We start from the raw sequence: 24,943 nt of genomic DNA on the forward strand, positions 1-24,943 counted from the left end.
TGGGAATGTGTGTAAAGGTAGAAAGTTGAAAGTGAACATAGAAAAGAGTAAGGTGATGAGGGTGTCAAATGATTTAGATAAAGAAAAATTGGATATCAAATTGGGGAGGAGGAGTATGGAAGAAGTGAATGTTTTCAGATGCTTGGGAGTTGACGTGTCGGCGGATGGATTTATGAAGGATGAGGTTAATCATAGAATTGATGAGGGAAAAAAGGTGAGTGGTGCGTTGAGGTATATGTGGAGTCAAAAAATGTTATCTATGGAGGCAAAGAAGGGAATGTATCAAAGTATAGTAGTACCAACACTCTTATATGGGTGTGAAGCTTGGGTGGTAAATGCAGCAGCGAGGAGACGGTTGGAGGCAGTGGAGATGTCCTGTTTAAGGGCAATGTGTGGTGTAAATATTATGCAGAAAATTCGGAGTGTGGAAATTAGGAGAAGGTGTGGAGTTAATAAAAGTATTAGTCAGAGGGCAGAAGAGGGGTTGTTGAGGTGGTTTGGTCATTTAGAGAGAATGGATCAAAGTAGAATGACATGGAAAGCATATAAATCTATAGGGGAAGGAAGGCGGGGTAGGGGTCGTCCTCGAAAGGGTTGGAGAGAGGGGGTAAAGGAGGTTTTGTGGGTAAGGGGCTTGGACTTCCAGCAAGCGTGCGTGAGCGTGTTAGATAGGAGTGAATGGAGACGAATGGTACTTGGGACCTGACGATCTGTTGGAGTGTGAGCAGGGTAATATTTAGTGAAGGGATTCAGGGAAACCGGTTATTTTCATATAGTCGGACTTGAGTCCTGGAAATGGGAAGTACAATGCCTGCACTTTAAAGGAGGGGTTTGGGATATTGGCAGTTTGGAGGGATATGTTGTGTATCTTTATATGTGTATGCTTCTAGACTGTTGTATTCTGAGCACCTCTGCAAAAACAGTGATAATGTGCGAGTGTGGTGAAAGTGTTGAATGATGATGAAAGTATTTTCTTTTTGGGGATTTTCTTTCTTTTTTGGGTCACCCTGCCTCGGTGGGAGACGGCCGACTTGTTGAAAAAAAAAAAAAATTAGTATTATTATTATTATTACTAGGGTGTCAAGACTAGAAGGACACTCTTAGTGATTTTAATGTGTACTTGCATGCCAGCACAGTGTGTAAGTTTATTTAGGTACAGGTATACATAGGTATAATTATCAGTGTGTACATATAAAATAAGCAATAACTTTAAAACATTTGAAATTTTGGAAAGTTTCCAGACATAATGGAGACATGCTCATGGAGAACGTAAACAAACTGGGTGGCACGTGGTGACTATTAGAAAGTCAGGTGGGGGAAGCTACATAGCAAGTTTTGGTCATAATTTGAAATGTCCATATTAACCAAACACTGTAAGGTGAAACATCATACAATAGGGCCCTACCATATATGATAGTGTAAACATGTTATGAAGCATTTATGTGCATTTATAAGTGGGAAAAAGTGTGATTCATTTCACAGTGATTTCTGCTTTACGGTGGTAGCCTAGAATTCAACCTGCCATATAAGTGATGCCCTCCTGTACTGCAATAAACAGTGAAAATAAGCAAGTTAAAAGTACAATTTAACCAATGGATTTTGTTCTCAATTTTAAAAGTCCATTATATTGAAGGATCACTGTATGTTCAATGCCTCTGTAATCCCAGTGTAGGTAGACTCAAACTTTATAAGTAAATATTTATTACAGTAAAAGCCTTGCATCACTATTCTGACCATACCTCGTAACAGTAGATGGCAACGGCAAAGAAGAACGGAAATCCCTTGATGGAAAATTCTTTCGGAGTAAATGGTACCTCCTCTGAATGAGAGAAATCAAACCAAAATACTACAGTCAAAGCAAGCACATTTGACACCTGTGCAAATAAGCTGGAAACAGAAAAAATGTATTAATAAATACTGAGCAACTTGTCTTCATGAAAAATACATTTTCATATAAATATTACATTTCCATGAAAACACAAAGATATTACTGGAATGTGTGTATATTTTACATTTTTGGTATATTAAATAAATACCTAGGGTGCTGGGATAAACATATACCTATCAGTGTTATGACAAGGGAGTGTATTATTTTTAAAAATATTTACCAAGATTACACATTTTTTTTTTTTTCAACAAGTCAGCCGTCTCCCACCGAGGCAGGGTGACCCAAAAAAGAAAGAAAATCCCCAAAAAGAAAATACTTTCATCATCATTCAACACTTTCACCACACTCACACATTATCACTGCTTTTGCAGAGGTGCTCAGAACACAACAGTTTAGAAGCATATACGTATAAAGATACACAACATATCCCTCCAAACTGCCAATATCCCAAACCCCTCCTTTAAAGTGCAGGCATTGTACTTCACATTTCCAGGACTCAAGTCCGACTATATGAACACAACCGGTTTCCCTGAATCCCTTCACTAAATATTACCCTGCTCACACTCCAACAGATCGTCAGGTCCCAAGTATCATTCGCCTCCATTCACTCCTATCTAACACACTCATGCACGCTTGCTGGAAGTCCAAGCCCCTAGCCCACAAAACCTCCTTTACCCCTTCTTTCCAACCCTTTCGAGGACGACCCCTACCCCTCCTTCCTTCCCTTATAGATTTATATGCTTTCCATGTCATTCTACTTTGATCCATTCTCTCTAAATGACCAAACCACCTCAACAACCCCTCTTCTGCCCTCTGACTAATGCTTTTATTAACTCCACACCTTCTCCTAATTTCCACACTCCGAATTTTCTGCATAATATTTACACCACACATTGCCCTTAGACAGGACATCTCCACTGCCTCCAACCGTCTCCTCGCTGCTGCATTTACCACCCAAGCTTCACATCCATATAAGAGTGCTGGTACTACTATACTTTCATACATTCCCTTCTTTGCCTCCATAGATAACGTTTTTTGACTCCACATATACCTCAATGCACCACTCACCTTTTTTCCCTCATCAATTCTATGATTAACCTCATCCTTCATAAATCCATCCGCTGACATGTCAACTCCCAAGTATCTGAAAACATTCACTTCTTCCATACTCCTCCTCCCCAATTTGATATCCAATTTTTCTTTATCTAAATCATTTGATACCCTCATCACCTTACTCTTTTCTATGTTCACTTTCAACTTTCTACCTTTACACACATTCTCAAACTCATCCACTAACCTTTGTAATTTTTCTTTAGAATCTTCCATAAGCACAGTATCATCAGCAAAAAGTAACTGTGTCACTTCCCATTTTGAATTTGATTCCCCATAATTTAATCCCACCCCTCTCCCGAACACCCTAGCATTTACTTCTTTTACAACCCCATCTATAAATATATTAAACAACCATGGTGACATTACACATCCCTGTCTAAGACCTACTTTTACCGGGAAGTATTCTCCCTCTCTTCTACACACCCTAACCTGAGCCTCACTATCCTCATAAAAGCTCTTTACAGCATTTAGTAACTTACCACCTATTCCATATACTTGCAACATCTGCCACATTGCTCCTCTATCCACTCTATCATATGCCTTTTCTAAATCCATAAATGCAATAAAAACTTCCCTACCTTTATCTAAATACTGTTCACATATATGCTTCAATGTAAACACTTGATCTACACAATTCTTATATTTTCTCACAATCCTAGTCCACATGATTTCAGGACTTTAAATCTGTACTGTATAATTGTCTCTAATGTTAATATTCCATTCATGTATCTCAATATACATATAACTACAGTATGTGTGTCCTTGTGATGTTTCATAAAAAAATCAATAAATTATTATATAGCAATGTATATTGAACTTCCAGGAAAATTGTATAAGTTGCTAGAGAACAATGTTAGAGACAGTAATTTACCTGAAAATGGCCAGCTTGTTAAGATGCCTCAATAGTGTGAGGCAGTAAAGAGGAGGCAACAGGAGCATCAGCCACAATCGCTGGCTAAATCTTGGCAAGTATATACTAAGATTTTTACATAAATATATCAGGTATCCACAGCAGAACCCTGAGAAAGAAGTAATGGTCTGTTTAATTTGTTAGTACCCTGTAATGCAATAAAAATGAACACAAAAGAAAAACTACATAATGTACATACAGTACAGTACTATTTAGTATGAACACTTTTGGATTACTTGTGAATTTGATTATAGTGTGGTCCAAGACATAGTGGCCAAAATTTGAAGATAATTATTTTTTTTTGTATTACTGGTATTGCAGAGTAACCTTCTCTTGATCAATGCAAAACATGTGATAGACAAGGATTAAAAAAAAAAAGTACATTTGCTCATCTTGTTTTTGTCTTTCCATTATTTACTTACAATTCTTTTTCAATTTACTTACTGGAAACTATTGTAACTGTCAGGCTTGGCTGACAAAAGGTCTGGACATGTTCATCACTAATGCAGTAGTACCAATTACACAACCTCAAACAAAGAAGTGTTATCATACAACAAACTGTGACTGATAAGATGAATGAAATGTTGAGTGAGTGTGTGGGGAGTTTTGAACCAAGTGAGAGGGTACTTGTGGTTGGGGATCTGAATGCTAAAGTGGGTAAAAATGTTGTAGAGGGAGTAGTATGTAAGTCTGGAGTCCCAAGAGTAAATGAAAATGGGAAGCCTTTAATTGAACTATGTGTAGAAAAAGGTTTGGTAATAAGTAATACATACTTTATGAGAAAGAGGATAAATAAGTATACAAGACATGAATTTGTCTGTCTCATAAATATGCAAGATTACAGGTACGTCTTGCTACTTCTGCTTACACTTAGGTCACACTAAATATATATGTTTATTTATTTATACACACTCATCTGAGTTTTCTTTGATTTTATCTTAATAGTTCTTGGTCTTATTACTTTTCCTTTTATATCCATGGGGAAGTGGAATAAGAATCTTTCCTCCATAAGCCATGTGTGTTGTAAAAGTCAACTAAAATGCTGGGAACAATGGGCTAGTAACCCCTTTTCCTGTAAAAATTACTAAAAAGAATAATAAGAAGAAAATTGTCAAAGTGGGAAGTCTGAATGTGCGTGGATGTTGTGCAAATGATAAGAAAGAGATGATTGTGGATGTTATGAATGAGATGAAGCTAGATGTCTTGGCTTTAAGTGAAACAAAGCTGAAGGGGGTGGGAGAGTTTCAGTGGAGAGGAATAAATGGGATTAGGTCAGGGGTTTCAAATAGAGTTAGAGCTAAAGAAGCAGTAGCAATAATGTTGAAGGATAAGCTATGGCAGGAAAAGAGGGACTATAAATGTATTAATTCAAGGATTATGTGGAGTAAATAAAGGTTGGATGTGAAAAGTGGGTTATAGTAAGTGTATATGCACTTGGAGAAGAGAGAAGTGCAGAGGAGAGAGATTTTGGGAAATGTTGAGTGAATGCGTGGGGAGTTTTGAACCAAGTGTGAGAGTAATGGTGGTTGGGGATTTTAATGCTAAAGTGGGCAAAAATGTTGTAGAGGGAGTAGAAGGTAAATTTGGGGTGCCAGGGGTAAATGAAAATGGGAAGCCTTTAATTGAGCTATGTGTAGAAAGAGGTTTAGTAATAAGTGATACATATTTTATGAAGAAGAGGATAAATAAATATACAAGGTATGATATAGCACGTAATGAAAGTAGTTTGTTAGATTATGTATTGGTGGATAAAAGGTTGATGGGTAGGCTCCAGGATGTACACGTTTATAGAAGGGCAACTGATATATCGGATCATTATGTAGTTGTAGCTACAGTTAGAGTAAGAGGTAGATGGGAAAAGAGGAAAATGGCAACAACAAGCAAGAGGGAGGTGAAAGTGTATAAACTAAGGGAGGAGGAAGTTCAGGTGAGATATAAGCAACTATTGGCAGAAAGGTGGGCTGGTGCAAGTATGAGTAGTGGGGGGGTTGAAGAGGGTTGGAATAGTTTTAAAAATACAGTATTAGAATGTGGGGCAAAAGTTTGTGGTTATAGGAGGGTGGGTGCAGAAGGAATGAGGAGTGATTGGTGGAATGATGAAGTAAAGGGTGTGATAAAAGAGAAAAAGTTAGCTTATGAGAAGTTTTTACAAAGCAGAAGTGTTATAAGAAGAGTAGAGTATATGGAGAGTAAAAGAAAGGTGAAGAGAGTGGTGAGAGAGTGCAAAAGGAGAGCAGATGATAGAGTGGGAAAGGCACTGTCTAGGAATTTTAATGAAAATAAAAAAAAATTTTGGAGTGAGTTAAACAAATTAACCCTCTGAGGGTTTCGGCCGTACTAGTACGGCTTACGACCCAGGGTTTTTGACGTATTAGTACGCCTAAATTCTAGCGCCCTCAAATCTAGTGGGAGAAAGTTGGTAGGCATACATATGAAAGAATGGGTCTATGTGGTCAGTGCGTGCAGTATAAAAAAAAATCCTGCAGCACACAGTGCATGATGAGAAAAAAAAAACTTTGACCGTGTTTTTGGAATAAAACAGCGACTTTGCACTGTATTTTCATATGGTATTTATTGTTGTATTCTAGTTTTCTTGGTCTCATTTTATAGAATGGAAGACATATTACAGAAAGTGAGATGATTTTGACTGGTTTTACAATGAAAAGTACCTTGAAATTGAGCTCAAAGTAGCAGAAATGTTTGATTTTTATCAAAGTTCAAAAGTAAACAAATTATGCCAAGCGCCTAATATTCTTTCACAAGTGCGCTGATATTATTTATACCATTTCTACACTAATGCATCAGTCTGCATAACAGTAAATCTCCTATTTTTTGTAAGAATAAAAATTGAAAGTGGAAAGCCAAAGAAATGTAAGAGGGGCCTGGGGATGTGACTAACGAACAGAGGAAATGTTATTTTAGTGCCAGGAATGTCTTTCTTTTTTATTCTGGACCCTATTTGGAAATTGGCATCTTTTGAAATTTGTGTGAAATTCGCAAATTTGCTAAATTCTGACCACTGTATTGGATAGTTGAAATCAGTAATTGGGTGGTTTCTTGTACTCATTCAATAGAAAAAATGGAGTTCTGGAGAAATAGTTATGATTTTTGTCAACTAGTACACTGGAATTGGCTGAAAATAGGGCTCAAAGTGGGCAAAATTGCCGATGCGTAAACATCGTCGAGACCGCTAACTTCGCGAGAGCATAATTCTGTAAGTTTTCCATCAAATTTCATACTTTTGGTGTCATTATGATCGGGAAAAGATTCTCTATCTTTTCATAAGAAAAAAACATTTTTTTTTTTTAAATTTGACCGACCCTGAGAACAAGTCTCAGAGAGGGCCTGCCGACCCTCAAAGGGTTAAGAAAGCCTAGAGAACGAATGGATTTGTCAGTTAAAAACAGAGTATGGATTGTTATAGGGCTATAGGACCCAACATGTATTTATAAGTAACAGTTACTCTGGAATACCTAATTATATTGAATTGATGGGGACTCGGTTCTAAATGTCATAAGGGCTGATCAACCTTATGACTGAGAGGCAGCTGGGTCAAGCCTATTTTTCTCAATGTAATAGGTTATACTATAGACACAAACACACAATTTAAATAAGTAGTTTATAAAGTTGTATTTCTTTTTGTAAAAGTAAAATTAAGGGTGGTAGAATTGTGGTAACTGGAGAATTGTGCTTGGCAACAGTCTTTTGTTTTGGTGGGAGGAGCTTAGCTAGTCTTTCTCTCTCTCCCTCTCACTGAGGCTCTCTCTCTGTGGCTGACCTTCAACCTGGCAGGATCTCTGGGTCCTTCTTCTATCTTTTGGGGCAGTATGTGTGCTCCAGGGGTGAGTTTTTATAATTTAAGTTGTGGCCACCATACCCAGGGTGACTAAAGTGTGTCAAAACACTGGTTAGCCCAGAGTTATGTCAAGAAGAGAGAAGGACAAAAGTTAATAAGATACACCATGTGGGAGAACAGCTATGGAGTGTGTAGATCTTTGTTTTTGAAGTGTGAGGCTGTAATTGTATATTCTGTACATGTCTATTGAGAATACAGTTATATTTTTATAGTAGTAGTTTACATAACCTGTGAAGAGGGCTGGTGAGAGGATATCAGACACTCAAGATGATCAGCCATGATGTAAGTATTACCCCTAGACAGATAAGGCCATTAAGTAAAAAGCTACCCCACACTAGAACATGTAGTGAGAACCTTACTATGAAAGTAATAAGGGACAACCAACGTAACATGGGAGCTTGACCGGGAGAGTTATTTGACTGCTAAAATAACTCAAAATATTCTTTGAACTATATGTGCTGGTATGGGGTAATAACAGTTGCATGTTTCTGGTAGAAGATTTACCAAGGTGGTGTCAGTGGAAGTGTTGTTTTCATATATTAGTTTACAGGTTGTTTTTCTCCTAAGGTGGGAGAAAGGTTGAGTAACACATTTTTGTTGTGGTTATGGTAAGTGCTATGTGCATAGTTTACATTCAATTTGTGTTATTTTATGTGCCTGTGGGAAAACTTTGTCCACTGATACTGTAAGAGGGAAGCAAGTGTTTAAAGATAAAGCTATGTCAGAAGTTGAGTCTTTCAACTTCTCAGGCTTCAGGGAGGAAGGTAATAATTCATCAGTAAACATGCCTGTTAACAGTGAACATGAGGGATCACCTACTCCAGATGATATGGAAATGGAAAGAATGAGACTTAAATTAGCAGTACTAGAGGCTCAGATGAATTTAATGAAAGCTAAGGAAGAAGAATGTCAGAGGTTAGGAGGTTCAGAACAAGAGCCTGAGCAGTACTTTAACATAACTAAAGCTGCAAAATTTGTCCCTAAGTTTACAGAGAGTGACCCAGATAGATATTTTTCTTTTTTTGAGAAGATTGCTTTGGAGCAAGGATGGCCCAAACAGAAGTGGGCTACCCTAGTTCGCACACAACTTGTGGGTAAAGGATTCCAGAGAGTAGAGACTCTGGAGGGGCAAGATTTTTCTGATTATGATAAGATTAAAGAGGAAGTATTGCTTGCATACCAAATGATACCTGAGAAATATAGACAAAAGTTCAGGAATCAAAAATTTCAGGATGGGCAGACCTTAACTGAGTTTGGGAATGAGAAACTGTTCCTTTTTAAGAAATGGGTTTGTTCCAAAGGAGTTAATGAAGACTATAACAAATTAGTAGACCTGATGGTTCATGAGGAATTGTACAATACAATCCCTGCTGACCTCAGAGAATATTTGGAGGACAAAAACCCAGATAACCTTTCAGAAGCACTGGATCTAGGTGACCGATTCTTGGCTCGCAGGGAATTGGTAAGTAAAAACAGTCATACTGCTTCTGAAAATTTCCCCACTCATTCTAAACCTTATTCCAAGTCCTATGGTCATAAAGGTAAGTGGGACAAGAATTTTCAAGGACAAATGAAGGCTGAGGCACCCTCTAAAATAGAAAGAAAAGGTAAGTCAGCAGGAGCTCAAAGTTTACCTAGACAAAGATCACTTACTACTCTCAGGTGACTTCAATATAAATCTCCTGCAAGACCAGGACCCACACGTTACTGAATTCACAAACACAATGAATAACTGCATGTTGCTACCAACAGTAACAAAACCTACAAGAGTTACAGAGACTAGTGTTTCCCTACTTGACCACATCTGGACCAACACCATATCCCCTTTAAAATCAGGCATAATTACAGATAATACCACAGACCATTACCCTACTTTCCTCATAACAACTCTTGGTAAAATACCCCAAGACACTACTAAAGTCACCTTCAGACTTCACAATGAGGCAGCCATTAATAACTTCACAACAGCAGTAACAAACACTGACTGGCACACTGAGCTAGAAATCTATACAGATATTGACGAATGTTTTAATAATTTTCTAAAAAAGACCCAATACCTTTATAACAAGCACTGCCCTAAAAAAAACTAAACAGATGACAGCTAAGAGACTGAACAGTCCCTGGCTAACACCCAGCATTCTCAAATCCATAAATACAAAACACCGATATGAAAAACAGTACAGAATGGGTCACATAACCAGAGACCAAACAAAACGTTACTCGTCAATCCTAACCAGCCTGATAAGAAGGGCAAAAAAATTGTATTATGAGAACAGATTATCCAACTTACGAGGTGATATAAAAAAGACCTGGAAGACCCTATCAGAAATTCTGGGAACAAAAAAGATATCACGACATAGCGAAATAAAATTAACAAAATCAGATGAACCCCAACTCCCACCAACAGAAACAGCAAACAGACTCAATGATTTCTTCTCCACTATAGGTCAAAACCTTGCCAATAAAATCCCAAGCTCAGATACCCCACCAAATGACTACCTCACTGGCAACTACCCGAACACACTGTTCCTAGCTCCGACTAACCCATACGAAGTCTCCCTTATTATCAACACACTGAAAAACAAGGCAGGAGATTTAAATACCTTACCACCCTTTATATACAAAAAAGCGTCAAAAGTACTATCACCAATCATTGCAACACTCTTTAACAAATCCATTGAATCCTCCACCTTCCCTACAGTTCTCAAAATAGCAAGGGTCACCCCGATCCATAAAGGAGGAGACCAAACAGAGTTGAATAACTATAGGCCAATATCCAATTTACACCCTCTCTCAAAAATCTTCGAAAAATTAATTCATAAACGAATCTACTCCTACCTCATCTCCCAAAACATTCTCAACCCCTGCCAATTTGGATTCAGGCCTAATAAAAACACTAATGATGCTATTATACACATGCTAGAGCATATATACACTGCAATAGAGAAAAAAGAAGTCCCACTGGGGATCTTCATTGACTTACGTAAAGCTTTTGATACAGTTGACCATGACTTGCTCCACGTAAAATTGTCACACTATGGTATTAGAGGGCACTCCCTCAACTACCTCAAGTCTTACCTCAGCAACAGAAGCTAATATGTGTACGCAAATGGGGCAAGCTCTTCCGCACAACCAATTACAGTTGGTGTCCCACAGGGAAGTGTCCTTGGCCCTCTTCTCTTTCTCCTATACATAAATGACCTACCAAATGCTTCGCAATTACTCAAACCCACACTTTTTGCAGATGACACTACATACGTCTTCTCTCACCCGAGCCCAGTCACGCTAGCCAATACTGTAAACACCGAATTACAGAAAATATCTACCTGGATGAGGACTAACAAACTTACACTAAACATTGACAAAACCTACTTCATTCAGTTTGGTAACAGAGCTACAGATGTCCCTCTTAACATAACAATAAACGGATCACCTATCACAAAGCTAACAGAGGGAAAATTCCTAGGAATCCACCTCGATAATAGACTCGAATTTCATACACATATACAACAAATTTCTAAGAAAATCTCCAAGACTGTAGGCATACTATCGAAGATACAGTACTATGTTCCACAGTCAGCCCTCCTGGCCCTTTATCACTCTCTTATTTACCCCTATCTCACCTATGGAATTTGTGCATGGGGCTCAACAACAGTTAACCATCTCAGACCACTAATTACCCAACAAAAGGCTGCAGTTAGAATGATAACAAATTCTCACTACAGGCAACACACTCCACCAATATTCAAAACACTCAACCTACTCACCATACAAAACATCCATACTTATTATTGCACCTATTACATACATAGAACACTTAACTCTGATATTAACCCTCCCCTCAAACATCTCCTTGCCAACCTCAACAGAACACATGACCATAACACAAGGCACAGATCACTCTTTGATGTTCCTCGTGTCCATCTCACGCTATGCAAAAACTCAATGCACATAAAAGGCCCTAAAATCTGGAATTCATTACCTGTAAATATAAAAGAAACACTACCTGTTTATAAATTCAAGTCTCTTCTCAAAGATCACTTACTCACTCAAAACCAAATAAATACTGAATAACTGAACCTTATAAATTGTATATCCTATATGTTACTCACAATTACAGTGGACCCCCGGTTAACGATTTTAATCCGTGCAAGAGGGATAATTGTTATGCGAAATAATCGTTATGCGAATGAATTTTCCCCATAAGAAATAATGGAAATAAAATTAATCCGTGCAAGACGCCCAAAAGTATGAAAAAAATTTTTTTTTACCACATGAAATGTTAATTTTAATACACACAAACTGAAAAAGGCATGCACAATTACATGACACTTACTTTTATTGAAGATCTGGTGGTGATTGATGGGATGGGAGGAGGGGAGAGCATTATCTTCTTACTGTTTAGAAGGGGAATCCCCTTCCATTACGACTTGAGGTAGCAAGTCCTTTTCCGGGGTTACTTCCCTTCTTCTTTTAATGCCACTAGGACCAGCTTGAGAGTCACTGGACCTCTGTCGCACAACAAATCTGTCCATAGAGCTCTGTACCTCCCGTTCCTTTACGATTTGTCTAAAATGGGCCACAACATTGTCATTGAAATAGTCACCAGCACGGCTTGCAACAGCTGTGTCAGGGTGATTTTCATCTATAAAGGTTTGCAGTTCAACCCACTGTGCACACATTTCCTTAATCTTTGAAGTAGGCACAATGGATTCCACAACTGGCATAGGCTTCTCAGGGTTAGCCCCAAACCCTTCAAAATCTTTCTTAATTTCCATACTAATTCTCACCCTTTTTACCACAGGGTTGGCACTAGAAGCTTTCTTGGGGCCCATGGTCACTTATTTTCCAGAAACAGCACCGAAAACACTGTAATAATACGAAATATTCCGAGTGTATGCTTGGATGTTACCGCGGAGGCTGGCTGGTAAACAATGGGACGGGCGGCACATGTGAGGGCACATTGGACGCGTCTCGGACGAAAATCGGTGAGCGGGTTTTTAATCGGTATGCGCGGCAAAAATTTTGCGATAAAAGTAAGCGGTATGCGGAAAAATCGCTATGTGATGCCATCGTTATGCGGGGGTCCACTGTATATCACACAAATGTTAAACCTAGGACCCAATCTAACTTTATTATTTTTTTAAATACACTACCTAACAGAATACTCCATTCGACTGAATGTACAGCAATGCAAGCAACCATATGACCTGTCTTTGTAATACTCATTTGTGCTTTATAGTTATCTGTTTACAATAATGTTTTATCACTGATTTCATCATTGCTTAGTTAATCTTAAGTTAATTTTAAGCCAGCCCATAATGCTATGCATATAAGTGGCTTTGGCATGCTGCTCTTACCTGTATTTTTTGTACCTCTGTTTGTATGCTTAAATTACTAAATAAAATAAATAAAATAAAATAAAATCAGATAATTTTTCAGGTCCTCGAGTAAACAGTACCAGTCCTACACCAAATGGTAAAAATACCTTTAAGAGTTATGCCTGTTACTACTGTAACAAAACTGGACACACACAAAAGTTTTGTTGGTCAAGGCAGCGAGATCAGGAAAGGGAGGAACCACCCCAGAGGACTCTAACTGCAGACACACATCCAGTTGCCTGTATTTGGTCTTCAAAGCAAGGTGAGGAGGTACCTTTGGGTCTAGACCCCAGGATGCAGGTATTTTCTAGCAAGTCCACAGTTGCTTTGCATAAGGATGTGGGACAACCAACGTAACAGTTAGTAAATGGGGAGATGGAGGATTTGGGTAGATGGTGAGAATATTTTGATGAACTTTTAAATGTTGACGAAGAAAGGGAAGCGGCAATTTCATGCACTGGCCAGGGAGGTATACCATCTTTTAGGAGTGAAGAACAGGATGTGAGTGTGGGGGACGTGCGTCAGGCATTACGTAAAATGAAAGGGGGTAAAGCAGCTGGAACTGATGGGATCATGACAGAAATGTTAAAAGCACGGGGGGATATAGTGTTGAAGTGGTTGGTATTTTTGTTTAATAAATTTATGAAAGAGGGGAAGGTACCTAGGGATTGGCAGAGAGCATGTATAGTCCCTTTATATAAAGGGAAGGGGGACAAAAGAGATTGTAAAAATTATAGAGGAATAAGTTTACTGAGTATACCAGGAAAAGTGTATGGTAGGGTTATTATTGAAAGAATTAGAGGTAAGACAGAATGTAAAATTGCGGATGAGCAAGGAGGTTTCAGAGTGGGTAGGGGATGTGTAGATCAAGTGTTTACATTGAGGCATATATGTGAACAGTATTTAGATAAAGGTAGGGAAGCTTTTATTTCATTTATGGATTTAGAAAAGGCATATGATAGAGTGGACAGGGGAGCAATGTGGCAGATGTTGCAAGTATATGGAATAGGTGGTTACTAAATGCTGTAAAGAGTTTTTATGAGGATAGTGAGGCTCAGGTTAGGGTGCGTAGAAGAGAGGGAGACTACTTCCCGGTAAAAGTAGGTCCTAGACAGGGATGTGTAATGTCACCATGGTTGTTTAACCTGTAAACGGTCCAAACGTATATATACGTTTTTTCAACATTTGAAAATATGTATAAAATGTAGATCATCTTTTTTTTTTTACATTTGAAAATGTGTAAAAAACTTTGATCTACATTTTTTTTTTTGTTATATTTAAAAATATGTAAAAAAAAACGTAGATCTACTTTCGGAGCACTACACATGTGAAAGTAGATCTGCTTGGACTGTTTACGGGTTAATATATTTATAGATAGGGTTGTAAAAGAAGTAAATGCTAGGGTGTTTGGGAGAGGGGTGGGATTAAATTATGGGGAATCAAATACAAAATGGGAATTGACACAGTTGCTTTTTGCTGACAATACTGTGCTCATGGGAGATTCTAAAGAGAAATTGCAAAGGTTAGTGGATGAGTTTGGGAGTGCGTGTAAAGGTAGAAAGTTGAAAGTGAACATAGAAAAGAGTAAGGTGATGAGGGTATCAAATGATTTAGATGAAGAAAAATTGGATATCAAATTGGGGAGGAGTATGGAAGAAGTGAATGTTTTCAAAAACTTGGGAGTTGACATGTCAGTGGATGGATTTATGAAGGATGAGGTTAATCATAGAATTGATGAGGGAAAAAAGGTGAGTGGTGTGTTGAGGTATATGTGGAGACAAAAAAACGTTATCTATGGAGGCAAAGAAGGGAATGTATGAAAGTATAGCAGTACCAACACTCTTATATGGGTGTGAAGCTTGGGTTGTGAATGCAGAAGCGAGGAGGTGGTTGGAGGCAGTGGAGATGTCCTGTCTAAGGGCAATGTGTGGTGTAAATATTATGCAGAAAATTCGGAGTGTGGAAATTAGGAAAAAGTGTGGAGTTAATAAAAGTATTAGTGAGAGGGCTGAAGAGGGGTTGTTGAGGTGGTTTGATAATTTAGAGAGAATGGATCAAAGTAGAATGACACGGAGAGCGTATAAATCTGTAGGGGAAGGAAGGTGGGGTAGGGGTCCTCGAAAAGGTTGGAGGGAGGGGGTAAAGAAGGTTTTGTGGGCGAGGGGCTTGGACTTCCAGCAAGTGTGCGTGAGCGTGTTAGATAGGAGTGAATGGAGACGAATGGTATTTGGGACCTGACGATCTGTTGGAGTGTGTGTAGGGTAATATTTAGTGAAGGGATTTAGGGAAACCAGTTATTTTTATATAGCTGGACTTGAGTCCTGGAAATGGGAAGTACAATGCCTGCACTCTAAAGGAGGGGTTTGGGATATTAGCAGCTTGGAGGGATATGTTGTGTATCTTCATAGGTATATTGTGAGGGAAAAGTTCAATAGATAGGAGTAGCGAGGGAGTGTATAGTAACAATAGTTTCATTGCCGGCTACTTGTTAAGGTAGGGTAAGTCCAGCTCCCGCTATTCCCCCTCCCCCCTTTTTCCCCCTCCCCTAAAGTGATAGTTTGATTGCCGGCTGCTTGTTAAGGTAGGGTCAGTCTAGCTCCCGCTATCCCTTCCCCTCCCTCTCCCTCCCCCCCCGAAAGGTGACGTGTGGGGCTCCGGTCAAAAAGTAAATCACTCGACTCACAGCTCCCAACACTACTGTAAGTACACGCCTGATCATATTTTAGTGGACTTATTGGTTAAAGCTTCACTTATGACCAATAATTAACTTAGTCCTTTCATTCTTTATCTGTTAAATGTTTTAATAATCACCACATCTTTTAGGTATTGTACTTATCATGGAGAGTGATTTGTTAAGCAGTGGGTAATCTGTCTCTCATTACAGCTTGGAATGACAGAGAGGGTCACCTGCCAACCAACGAGAAGAATAGGAGGAGAGGGACTAACGTCCTGAGACGTCCCATGTTTAGTCTACTTACCTGTTATGTAAGCCAACACAGGACCTAACCCCTCATCATAGCAGTGGTAACGAACCTGTTTTCCTGTCATCTGAAGTAATTACACATGGCTATACTCTGTGAAGAACGAGCCAGTGGTGGTCACCAACACCTGCTACCCCCCCACATCAGCAACGGCTACGATTTCAACAACACTCAGTGTCACCAACACCTGACACCCCATTACCACGATATACCTATACAGGTGTCCCTCAACATTCGCGAGGGTTAGGGGATCAAGAGCCTCGCGAATGTTGAAAAACCGTGAATGTTTGGTGCCCCAATATATTGTAGGGAAATATAATACAATACTGCTTAACTTGTTGAACCATGAACAATCATAAAATACATGAAAACGTCGTAAGTTGTACTAAATATATACATGTTATGCTTTAATAACATGTATGTTATTAAATACCACAGACTCCACCACTGCCTCCACCACTTCCTCAACCAATGCGAGTCCCTACTACCCTCCCTCCGACCCCCGCAACTGGCAGCCAGCCCTCCCACCACTCAGTGTGGCGAGTGTTTTGTTTGTTCATTATTTGCTATTAAACTACAGTATAAATAATGTAAACACATTCATGACTGCATATTGGAATGGCTATTTGAACAGGTATTGGACGGTGACATCATGTGTTTACTCTTGAACACAGCAAAGAATCAAACATTTCTGCTACTGCTAATAATAACAATAGTAATAATAATAATAACAATAGTAATAATAATAATAATAATAATAATAATAATAATAATAATAATAATAATAATAATAATAATAATAATAATAATAATAATAATAATAATAATAATAATAATAATAATACGATATAATTGAAGAAGGAAATTGTACAAAAATACGAGGGAGTGGTTGACACATCGTCAGTGTGGCTTTGTTTATGCTGGAGTGAACATTAGCCTCCCTGCTCTTCCAAACATTTCACAATAATTCTGCGGTTGAGGCAGTGGTAGAGGCAGTGGTAGAGGCAGTGATAGAGACAGTGATAGAGACAGTGATAGAGACAGTGATAGAGACAGTGATAGAGACAGTGATAGAGACAGTGATAGAGACAGTGATAGAGACAGTGATAGAGACAGTGATAGAGGCAGTGGGAGAGGCAGTGGTATTTACTAACATATACGTATGTTATAAATAATAATAGTACATGTTAATATTAATAACATTTATAATAATAATAATAAATGTTATTCATAATGTACTATTATTATTTATAACATATATGTTAGTAAATATCACTGCTTCTATCGCTGCCTCTACCACTGCCTCTACCACTGCCTCTACCACTGCCTCTACCACTGCCTCTACCACTGCCTCTACCACTGCCTCTACCACTGCCTCTACCACTGCCTCTACCACTGCCTCTACCACTGCCTCTACCACTGCCTCTACCACTGACTCAACCACTCCAGTCACACTCAATCTACAAGCACCAAACAATGAATTATTGTGAAATGTTTGGAAGAGCAGGGAGACTAATGTTCACTCCAGCATAAACAAAGCCACACTGACGATGTGTCAACCACTCCCTCGTATTTTTGTACAATTTCCTTCTTCAATTATATCGTATTATTATTATTATTATTATTATTTTTATTACTATTGTTATTATTAGCAGTAGAAGAAATGTTTGATTCTTCGCTGTGTTCAAGAGTAAACACATGATGTCACCTTCCAATACCTGTCCAAATAGCCATTCCAATATGCAGTCATGAATGTGTTTACATTATTTATACTGTAGTTTAATAGCAAATAATGAACAAACAAAACACTCACCACACTGAGTGGTGGGAGGGCTGGCTGCCATTGCGGGGGTCGGAGGGAGGGTAGTAGGGACTCGCAGGTGGCGGGAAACTTGAATATGATTTGGCGGCTGGGAATTTGGTGGCTGGGAATTTGGCAGTTGGGAATTCGCGAATGTGTGAAGCCCGCGAAAGCTGAAAACGTGAATGTTGAGGGAAACCTGTATTAGCGTTGAGTTCAAATGTGATTTTATTTAATTTTTCATTTTTCTTTCAATTAGGATACCCATTCATGTTTTATTGTTTTACATTTTCCGTTTCTAAATAATAAAGTGTTTATCATTGTCTGTTATTATATCTTTTTCTATTCATTAATTTTCCTGAGGAGGAGCCAGCCTTGGTAATACTGGCTGAAGTTGTTACAGGGCTGAGTAGGCTGAGTAAGAATGGTATTTGGGACCTGACGATCCGTTGGAGTGTGAGTAGGGTAATATTTAGTGAAGGGATTTAGGGAAACCAGTTATTTTTATATAGCCGGACTTGAGTCCTGGAAATGGGAAGTACAATGCCTGCACTCTAAAGGAGGGGTTTGGGATATTAGCAGCTTGGAGAGATATGTTGTGTATCTTTATAGGTATATGCTTCTAAACTGTTGTGTTCTGAGCACCTCTGCAAAAACAGTGATTATGTGTGAGGTGAAAGTGTTGAATGATGATGAAAGTATTTTCTTTTTGGGGATTTTCTTTCTTTTTTAGGGCTCAACGCAGGTGTTCGTGGTGATGACGTGCAGGTGTTTACTGCTAATGACATCATGGCATTACGGTGGCATGACAAACGAGATGTCACATTGTTGACAACCATTCACCGTAATGAAATGCAAGACAGTGGCAAAGTTGATCGAGTGACTAATGAACGTATTCGAAAACCAGTGACAGTGATTGATTATACACAAAACATGCGCTTGGTTGACAAGTGTGACATGCAGATTGGTTTTGTTGACTGTGTTCGTAAGAGTTACAAGTGGTACATGAAACTTTTCTTCCATCTCATGGACATTTCAATGCTGATCACCCTGCCTTGGTGGGAGATGGCCAACTTGTTAAAAAAAAAAAAAAAAAAAAAAAAAGACATGATATAGCACTTAACCCCTAAACGGTCCAAACGTATATATAAGTTCTTATGCGTAGTGCCCCAAACATATATATACGTTTTATTTTTCCTGCATCCAAATTTAGCACGATTGGCCTGAGATGCCTGGTCAGCAAAGAATTGGTCTTTACACTCGGTGTGCGCAGTATTTAAAAAATCTGAGACCACTTAGTACCCTGTGGGAGCGCCAGTTAAATTGAGCACCAGCTGGAGCAAACAGCGGCAAACACCAAGGATTCACTGATGTAATGTCATACTAACGCTTCTATTTTAAGAGGAAAGTGGTGTTAACCCCAAGTTTAGGGTCTGTCGATCTGTGTCAATCTTTGTCTATCTCTGTCTCTGTCTCTGTCTGTCTCTGTCTGTCTATCTGTGTCTGTCTGTCTGTCTCTGGCTTTGTCTATCTGTCTGTCTATCTCTTTCAATCTGTCTTTGTCATTAACCCTTTGAGGGTCGACAGGCCCTCGTTCTCAGGGTCGGCCAAATTTAAAAAAAAAAAAAAAATTATTTTCTCTTATGAAAAGATAGAGAACCTTTTCCCGATCATAAAGACACCAAAAGTTTGAAATTTGATAGAAAACTTATGGAATTATGCTCTCGCAAAGTTAGCGGTCTCGGCGATGTTTACGCATCGGCGATTTTGCCCACTTTGAGCCCCATTTTCGGCCAATTTCACTGTACTAGTCGACAAAAAACATGAATATATCGCTAGAACTCCATTTTTTCTATCGAATGGGTGCAAGAAACCACCCATTTATGAAATTCAACTATCCAGTACAGTGGTCAGAATTTAGCAATTTTGCCAATTTCACACAAATTTCAAAAGATGCCAATTTCCGAATAGGGTCCAGAATAAACAAGAAAGACATTCCTGGCACTAAAATGACATTTCCTCTAGTCATTAGTCACGTCTCAAGGCCCCTCTTATATTCTTTTGCTTTCCACTTTGAATTTTTATTCTCACAAAAAATATAAGATTTACTGTTATGCAGACTACTGCATTAGTGTAAAAAATGGTATAAATATTATTGGTGCACTTGTGAAAGAATATTAGACTCACCAGTTGACGTGTATTGCACGCTTGGCACGATTTGTTTACTTTTGAAGTTTGGTAAAAATCGAACATTTCTGCTACTTTGAGCTCAATTTCAAGGCACCTTTCATTGTAAAACCAGTCAAAATCATCTCGATTTCTGTAATATGTCTTCCATTCTATAAAATGAGACCAAGAAAACTAGAATACAACAATAAATACCATACGAAAATACACTGCAAAGTCGCTGATTTATTCCAAAAAAATGGTCAAAGTTTTTTTTTTCTCATTATGCACTGTGTGCTGCAGGATTTTTTTTAGACTGTGCACACTGACCACATAGACCCATTCTTTCATATGAAGGCCTACCAGCTTTCTCCCACTAGATTTGAGGCCGCTAGAATTTATGCGTACTAGTACGTCAAAAACCCCTACACGTAAGACGTACTAGTACGACCAAAACCCTCAAAGGGTTAACCCTTTGACTGTCGAAACCTCAAATCCTTAAGTGTTTTCTGGTGTCAAAAAAAAAAAAAAAAAAAAAAAAAAAAAAAAAAAAAAAAAAAAAAAAAAAAAATTCTTATGAAAATGTTAAGATTATTTTTCTGATTGTTTAAAGCCCCCCAAAAAATTTTTGCCATAAGTACTTACCAAGATACAGAGGCATAAAGTTGGCAGAAAATGAGCTGCTTATGGCAACAACGGCAAATGCAGCTCACCCAGTAAAGTTCTTTTTACTCTCATTTGAAGGTATCTTGCTTTTTCCACTACTTTATTTTTTCAGGTAACTTATGTGGCCTGTGAGACCAAAGTAAGGTGTAATGTACATGTTCTTTCTTTCTTTCAACACACCGGCCGTATCCCACCGAGGCAGGGTGGCCCAAAAGAAAAAACAAAAGTTTCTCCTTTTACATTTAGTAATATATACAGGAGAAGGGGCTACTAGCCCCTTGCTCCTGGCCTTTTAGTTGCCTCTTACAACATGCATGGCTGGCGGAGGAAGAATTCTGTTCCACTTCCCCATGGAGGCAAGAGGAAATAAAGAAAAACAAGTACTAGAAAGAAAATAGCAGAAAACCCAGAGAGGTTTGTATATATATATGCTTGGACATGTATATGTAGTGTAACCTAAGTGTAAGTAGAAGTAGCAAGACATACCTGAAATCTTGCATGTGTATGAGACAGAAAAAACAAGACACCAGCAATCCTACCATCACTTGGCAGGACAGTACAGTGGACCCCCGGTTTGCGATATTAATCCGTTCCTGAGAGCTCATCGTAAACCAAAATTATCGGAAAGTGAATCAATTTTCCCCATAAGAAATAATGGAAATCAAATTAATTCGTGCAAGACACCCAAAAGTATGAAAAAAAAAAACTTTTACCACATGAAATATTAAGTTTAATGCACACAAACTGAAGAAGACATGCACAGTTTGTAGTATGTACTCTACTAACAATAGAATGCATGACACTTACCTTTAACGAAGCTCTGGTGATGATTGATGGGATGAGAGGACGGGAGAGTGTTGAACCTATTGTTTAGAAGGGGAATCCCCTTCCATTAGCACTTGAGGCAGCAAGTCCTTTTCCAGGGTCACTTCCCTTCTTTTAATGCCACTAGGACCAGCTTGAGAGTCACTGGACTTCTGTCGCACATATCTGTCCATAGAGGCCTGTACCTCTCGTTCCTGTATAACTTTCCTAAAGTGGTTCACAACATTGTCATTGTACAGGTTGCCAACACAGCTTGCAATAGCTGTCTGAGGATGATTTTCATCCATAAAGGTTTGCACTTCAAGCCACTCTGCACACATTTCCTAAATCTTTGAAGTAGGCAACTTCATTTTCTCCATCCCCTCCTCTGAAGCAGTTTCCTCAGGTCTGGCCTCTTGCTGTTGAAGATGATCTAGCAGCTCATCAGTGGTTAGTTCGTCATTGTCCTCCTCCTCCAACTCTTCCACATCCTCCCCACTAACCTCCAACCCCAAGGACTTCCCCAATGCCTCAATGGATTCCTCAACTGGCATAGGATTCTCAGGGTTAGCCTCAAACCCTTCGAAATCCCTTTTGTCTACACATTCTGGCCACAGTTTTTTCCAGGCAGAGTTCAAGGTCCTCTTAGTCACTCCCTCCCAAGCCTTACCTATAAGGTTTACACAATTGAGGATATTAAAGTGATCCTTCCAAAACTCCTTTAGAGTCAATAGCGTGTCTGTGGTCACTTCAAAGCACCTTTCAAATATAGCTTTTTTGTACAGTTTCTTGAAGTTGATAATGACCTGCTGGTCCATGGGCTGCAGGAGAGGAGTGGTATTAGGAGGCAAAAACTTGACCTTAATGAAGCTCATGTCCCCAGAAAGTCGCTCTGCCAAGTCTGTAGGATGACCAGGGGCATTGTCTAATACCAGGAGGCACTTAAGGTCTAATTTCTTTTCAATTAGGTAATTTTTTCACATTGGTTATGCCATGCATTTGCCCCCAGTCATAGAAAAAGTCCCTAGTGACCCATGTCTTAGTGTTTGCCCTCCACAGCACACACAAATTAGCCTTGAGGATATTCTTTTGCCTGAGTGCTCTGGGAGTTTGAGTGATACACCAATAAAGGCTTCACTTTGCAATCACCACTAGCATTGGCACACATCAGAAGAGTAAGCCTGTCTTTCATAGGCTTATGTCCTGGGAGTGCCTTTTCCTCCTGAGTAATGTAGGTCCTGCTTGGCAATTTCTTCCAAAACAGGCCTGTTTCGTTGCAATTAAACACTTGTTCAGGTTTTTAGTCTTCACTGTCTATGTAATCCTTGAATTCCTTCACATATTTTTCAGCTGCTTTTTGGTCTGAACACACGCACTCCACTTTCGTACTTTGCAATTATCTCTTTCTTCATTTCAATAGTCATTAGCACCCTTGGTCTCGAAGGGTTGGCACTAGGAGCTTTCTTGGGGCCCATGGTGACTTATTTTGCAGAAACAAGCACCAAAAACACTGTGATAATATGGAATGTACCGAATGTATCCTTAGATGCGAGCACACTGGCTGGCTTGTAAACACTGGCACACACGGGGCAGTTCAGGCCACACATTGACACGTCTTGGACGAATAGCGTATATCGGGTTTTGTAATGGGAACCGAGGCAAAATTTTTTCGATTCAATGTATTGAATACCGGATTTATCGGATACCGATGGCATCGCGAACCGAGGGTCCACTGTAGTACCTCTCTGGGCGGTTGCTGTCTATCAACCTACTACCTAGGGTGCAATGTACATACTGTATATACACTTTTTGTATACAACACGATAAGTGCACAAACATAATTATCAATATATTGTTTAGTAAGTAAGTTTATTCAGGTATACACAAATACAGCTACATAGATTATCATACATAGCAGCATATGTGTAGAGAACCTAGGATAACCTAAAAAAGTCAGACAGTGACTTATTTCCATTGTTAACACAAACGGGAGGGAAGAGGAGCGATTGGTGGAATGATGATGTAAAGAGAGTAGTAAGGGAGAAAAAGTTAGCATATGGGAAGTTTTTACAAAGTAGAAGTGATGCAAGGAGGGAAGAGTATATGGAGAAAAAGAGAGAGGTTAAGAGAGTGGTGAAGCAATGTAAAAAGAGAGCAAATGAGAGAGTGGGTGAGATGTTATCAACAAATTTTGTTGAAAATAAGAAAAAGTTTTGGAGTGAGATTAACAAGTTAAGAAAGCCTAGAGAACAAATGGATTTGTCAGTTAAAAATAGGAGAGGAGAGTTATTAAATGGAGAGTTAGAGGTATTGGGAAGATGGAGGGAATATTTTGAGGAATTGTTAAATGTTGATGAAGATAGGGAAGCTGTGATTTCGTGTATAGGACAAGGAGGAATAACATCTTGTAGGAGTGAGGAAGAGCCAGTTGTGAGTGTGGGGGAAGTTCGTGAGGCAGTAGGTAAAATGAAAGGGGGTAAGGCAGCCGGGATTGATGGGATAAAGATAGAAATGTTAAAAGCAGGTGGGGATATAGTTTTGGAGTGGTTGGTGCAATTATTTAATAAATGTATGGAAGAGGGTAAGGTACCTAGGGATTGGCAGAGAGCATGCATAGTTCCTTTGTATAAAGGCAAAGGGGATAAAAGAGAGTGCAAAAATTATAGGGGGATAAGTCTGCTGAGTATACCTGGTAAAGTGTATGGTAGAATTATTATTGAAAGAATTAAGAGTAAGACGGAGAATAGGATAGCAGATGAACAAGGAGGCTTTAGGAAAGGTAGGGGGTGTGTGGACCAGGTGTTTACAGTGAAACATATTAGTGAACAGTATTTAGATAAGGTTAAAGAGGTCTTTGTGGCATTTATGGATTTGGAAAAGGCGTATGACAGGGTGGATAGGGGGGCAATGTGGCAGATGTTGCAAGTGTATGGTGTAGGAGGTAGGTTACTGAAAGCAGTGAAGAGTTTTTACGAGGATAGTGAGGCTCAAGTTAGAGTATGTAGGAAAGAGGGAAATTATTTCCCAGTAAAAGTAGGCCTTAGACAAGGATGTGTGATGTCACCGTGGTTGTTTAATATATTTATAGATGGGGTTGTAAGAGAAGTAAATGCGAGGGTCTTGACAAGAGGCGTGGAGTTAAAAGATAAAGAATCACACACAAAGTGGGAGTTGTCACAGCTGCTCTTTGCTGATGACACTGTGCTCTTGGGAGATTCTGAAGAGAAGTTGCAGAGATTGGTGGATGAATTTGGTAGGGTGTGCAAAAGAAGAAAATTAAAGGTGAATACAGGAAAGAGTAAGGTTATGAGGATAACAAAAAGATTAAGTGATGAAAGATTGAATATCAGATTGGAGGGAGAGAGTATGGAGGAGGT

General features: G+C 39.0%; 1 protein-coding gene across 8 annotated transcripts in view; it reads right to left on the minus strand.

Annotated features, from left to right (window-relative positions):
- The window catches only part of LOC128685722 (uncharacterized), a 307,925-nt gene that overhangs the window by 171,819 nt on the left and 111,163 nt on the right, over window positions 1-24,943 (minus strand). For all 8 annotated transcript variants that reach the window (XM_070083258.1, XM_070083243.1, XM_070083252.1 and 5 more), the window contains 2 exons: window positions 3,873-4,020; window positions 1,740-1,887 (listed from right to left, as the gene is read on the minus strand). In XM_070083258.1, the coding sequence (XP_069939359.1) occupies window positions 1,740-1,887; window positions 3,873-4,020 (296 nt within the window). The remainder of the gene's footprint in view (window positions 1-1,739; window positions 1,888-3,872; window positions 4,021-24,943) is intronic.

Source organism: Cherax quadricarinatus, chromosome 1, assembly GCF_038502225.1.
Source record: "Cherax quadricarinatus isolate ZL_2023a chromosome 1, ASM3850222v1, whole genome shotgun sequence".
NCBI classification, from domain to species: domain Eukaryota; kingdom Metazoa; phylum Arthropoda; class Malacostraca; order Decapoda; family Parastacidae; genus Cherax; species Cherax quadricarinatus.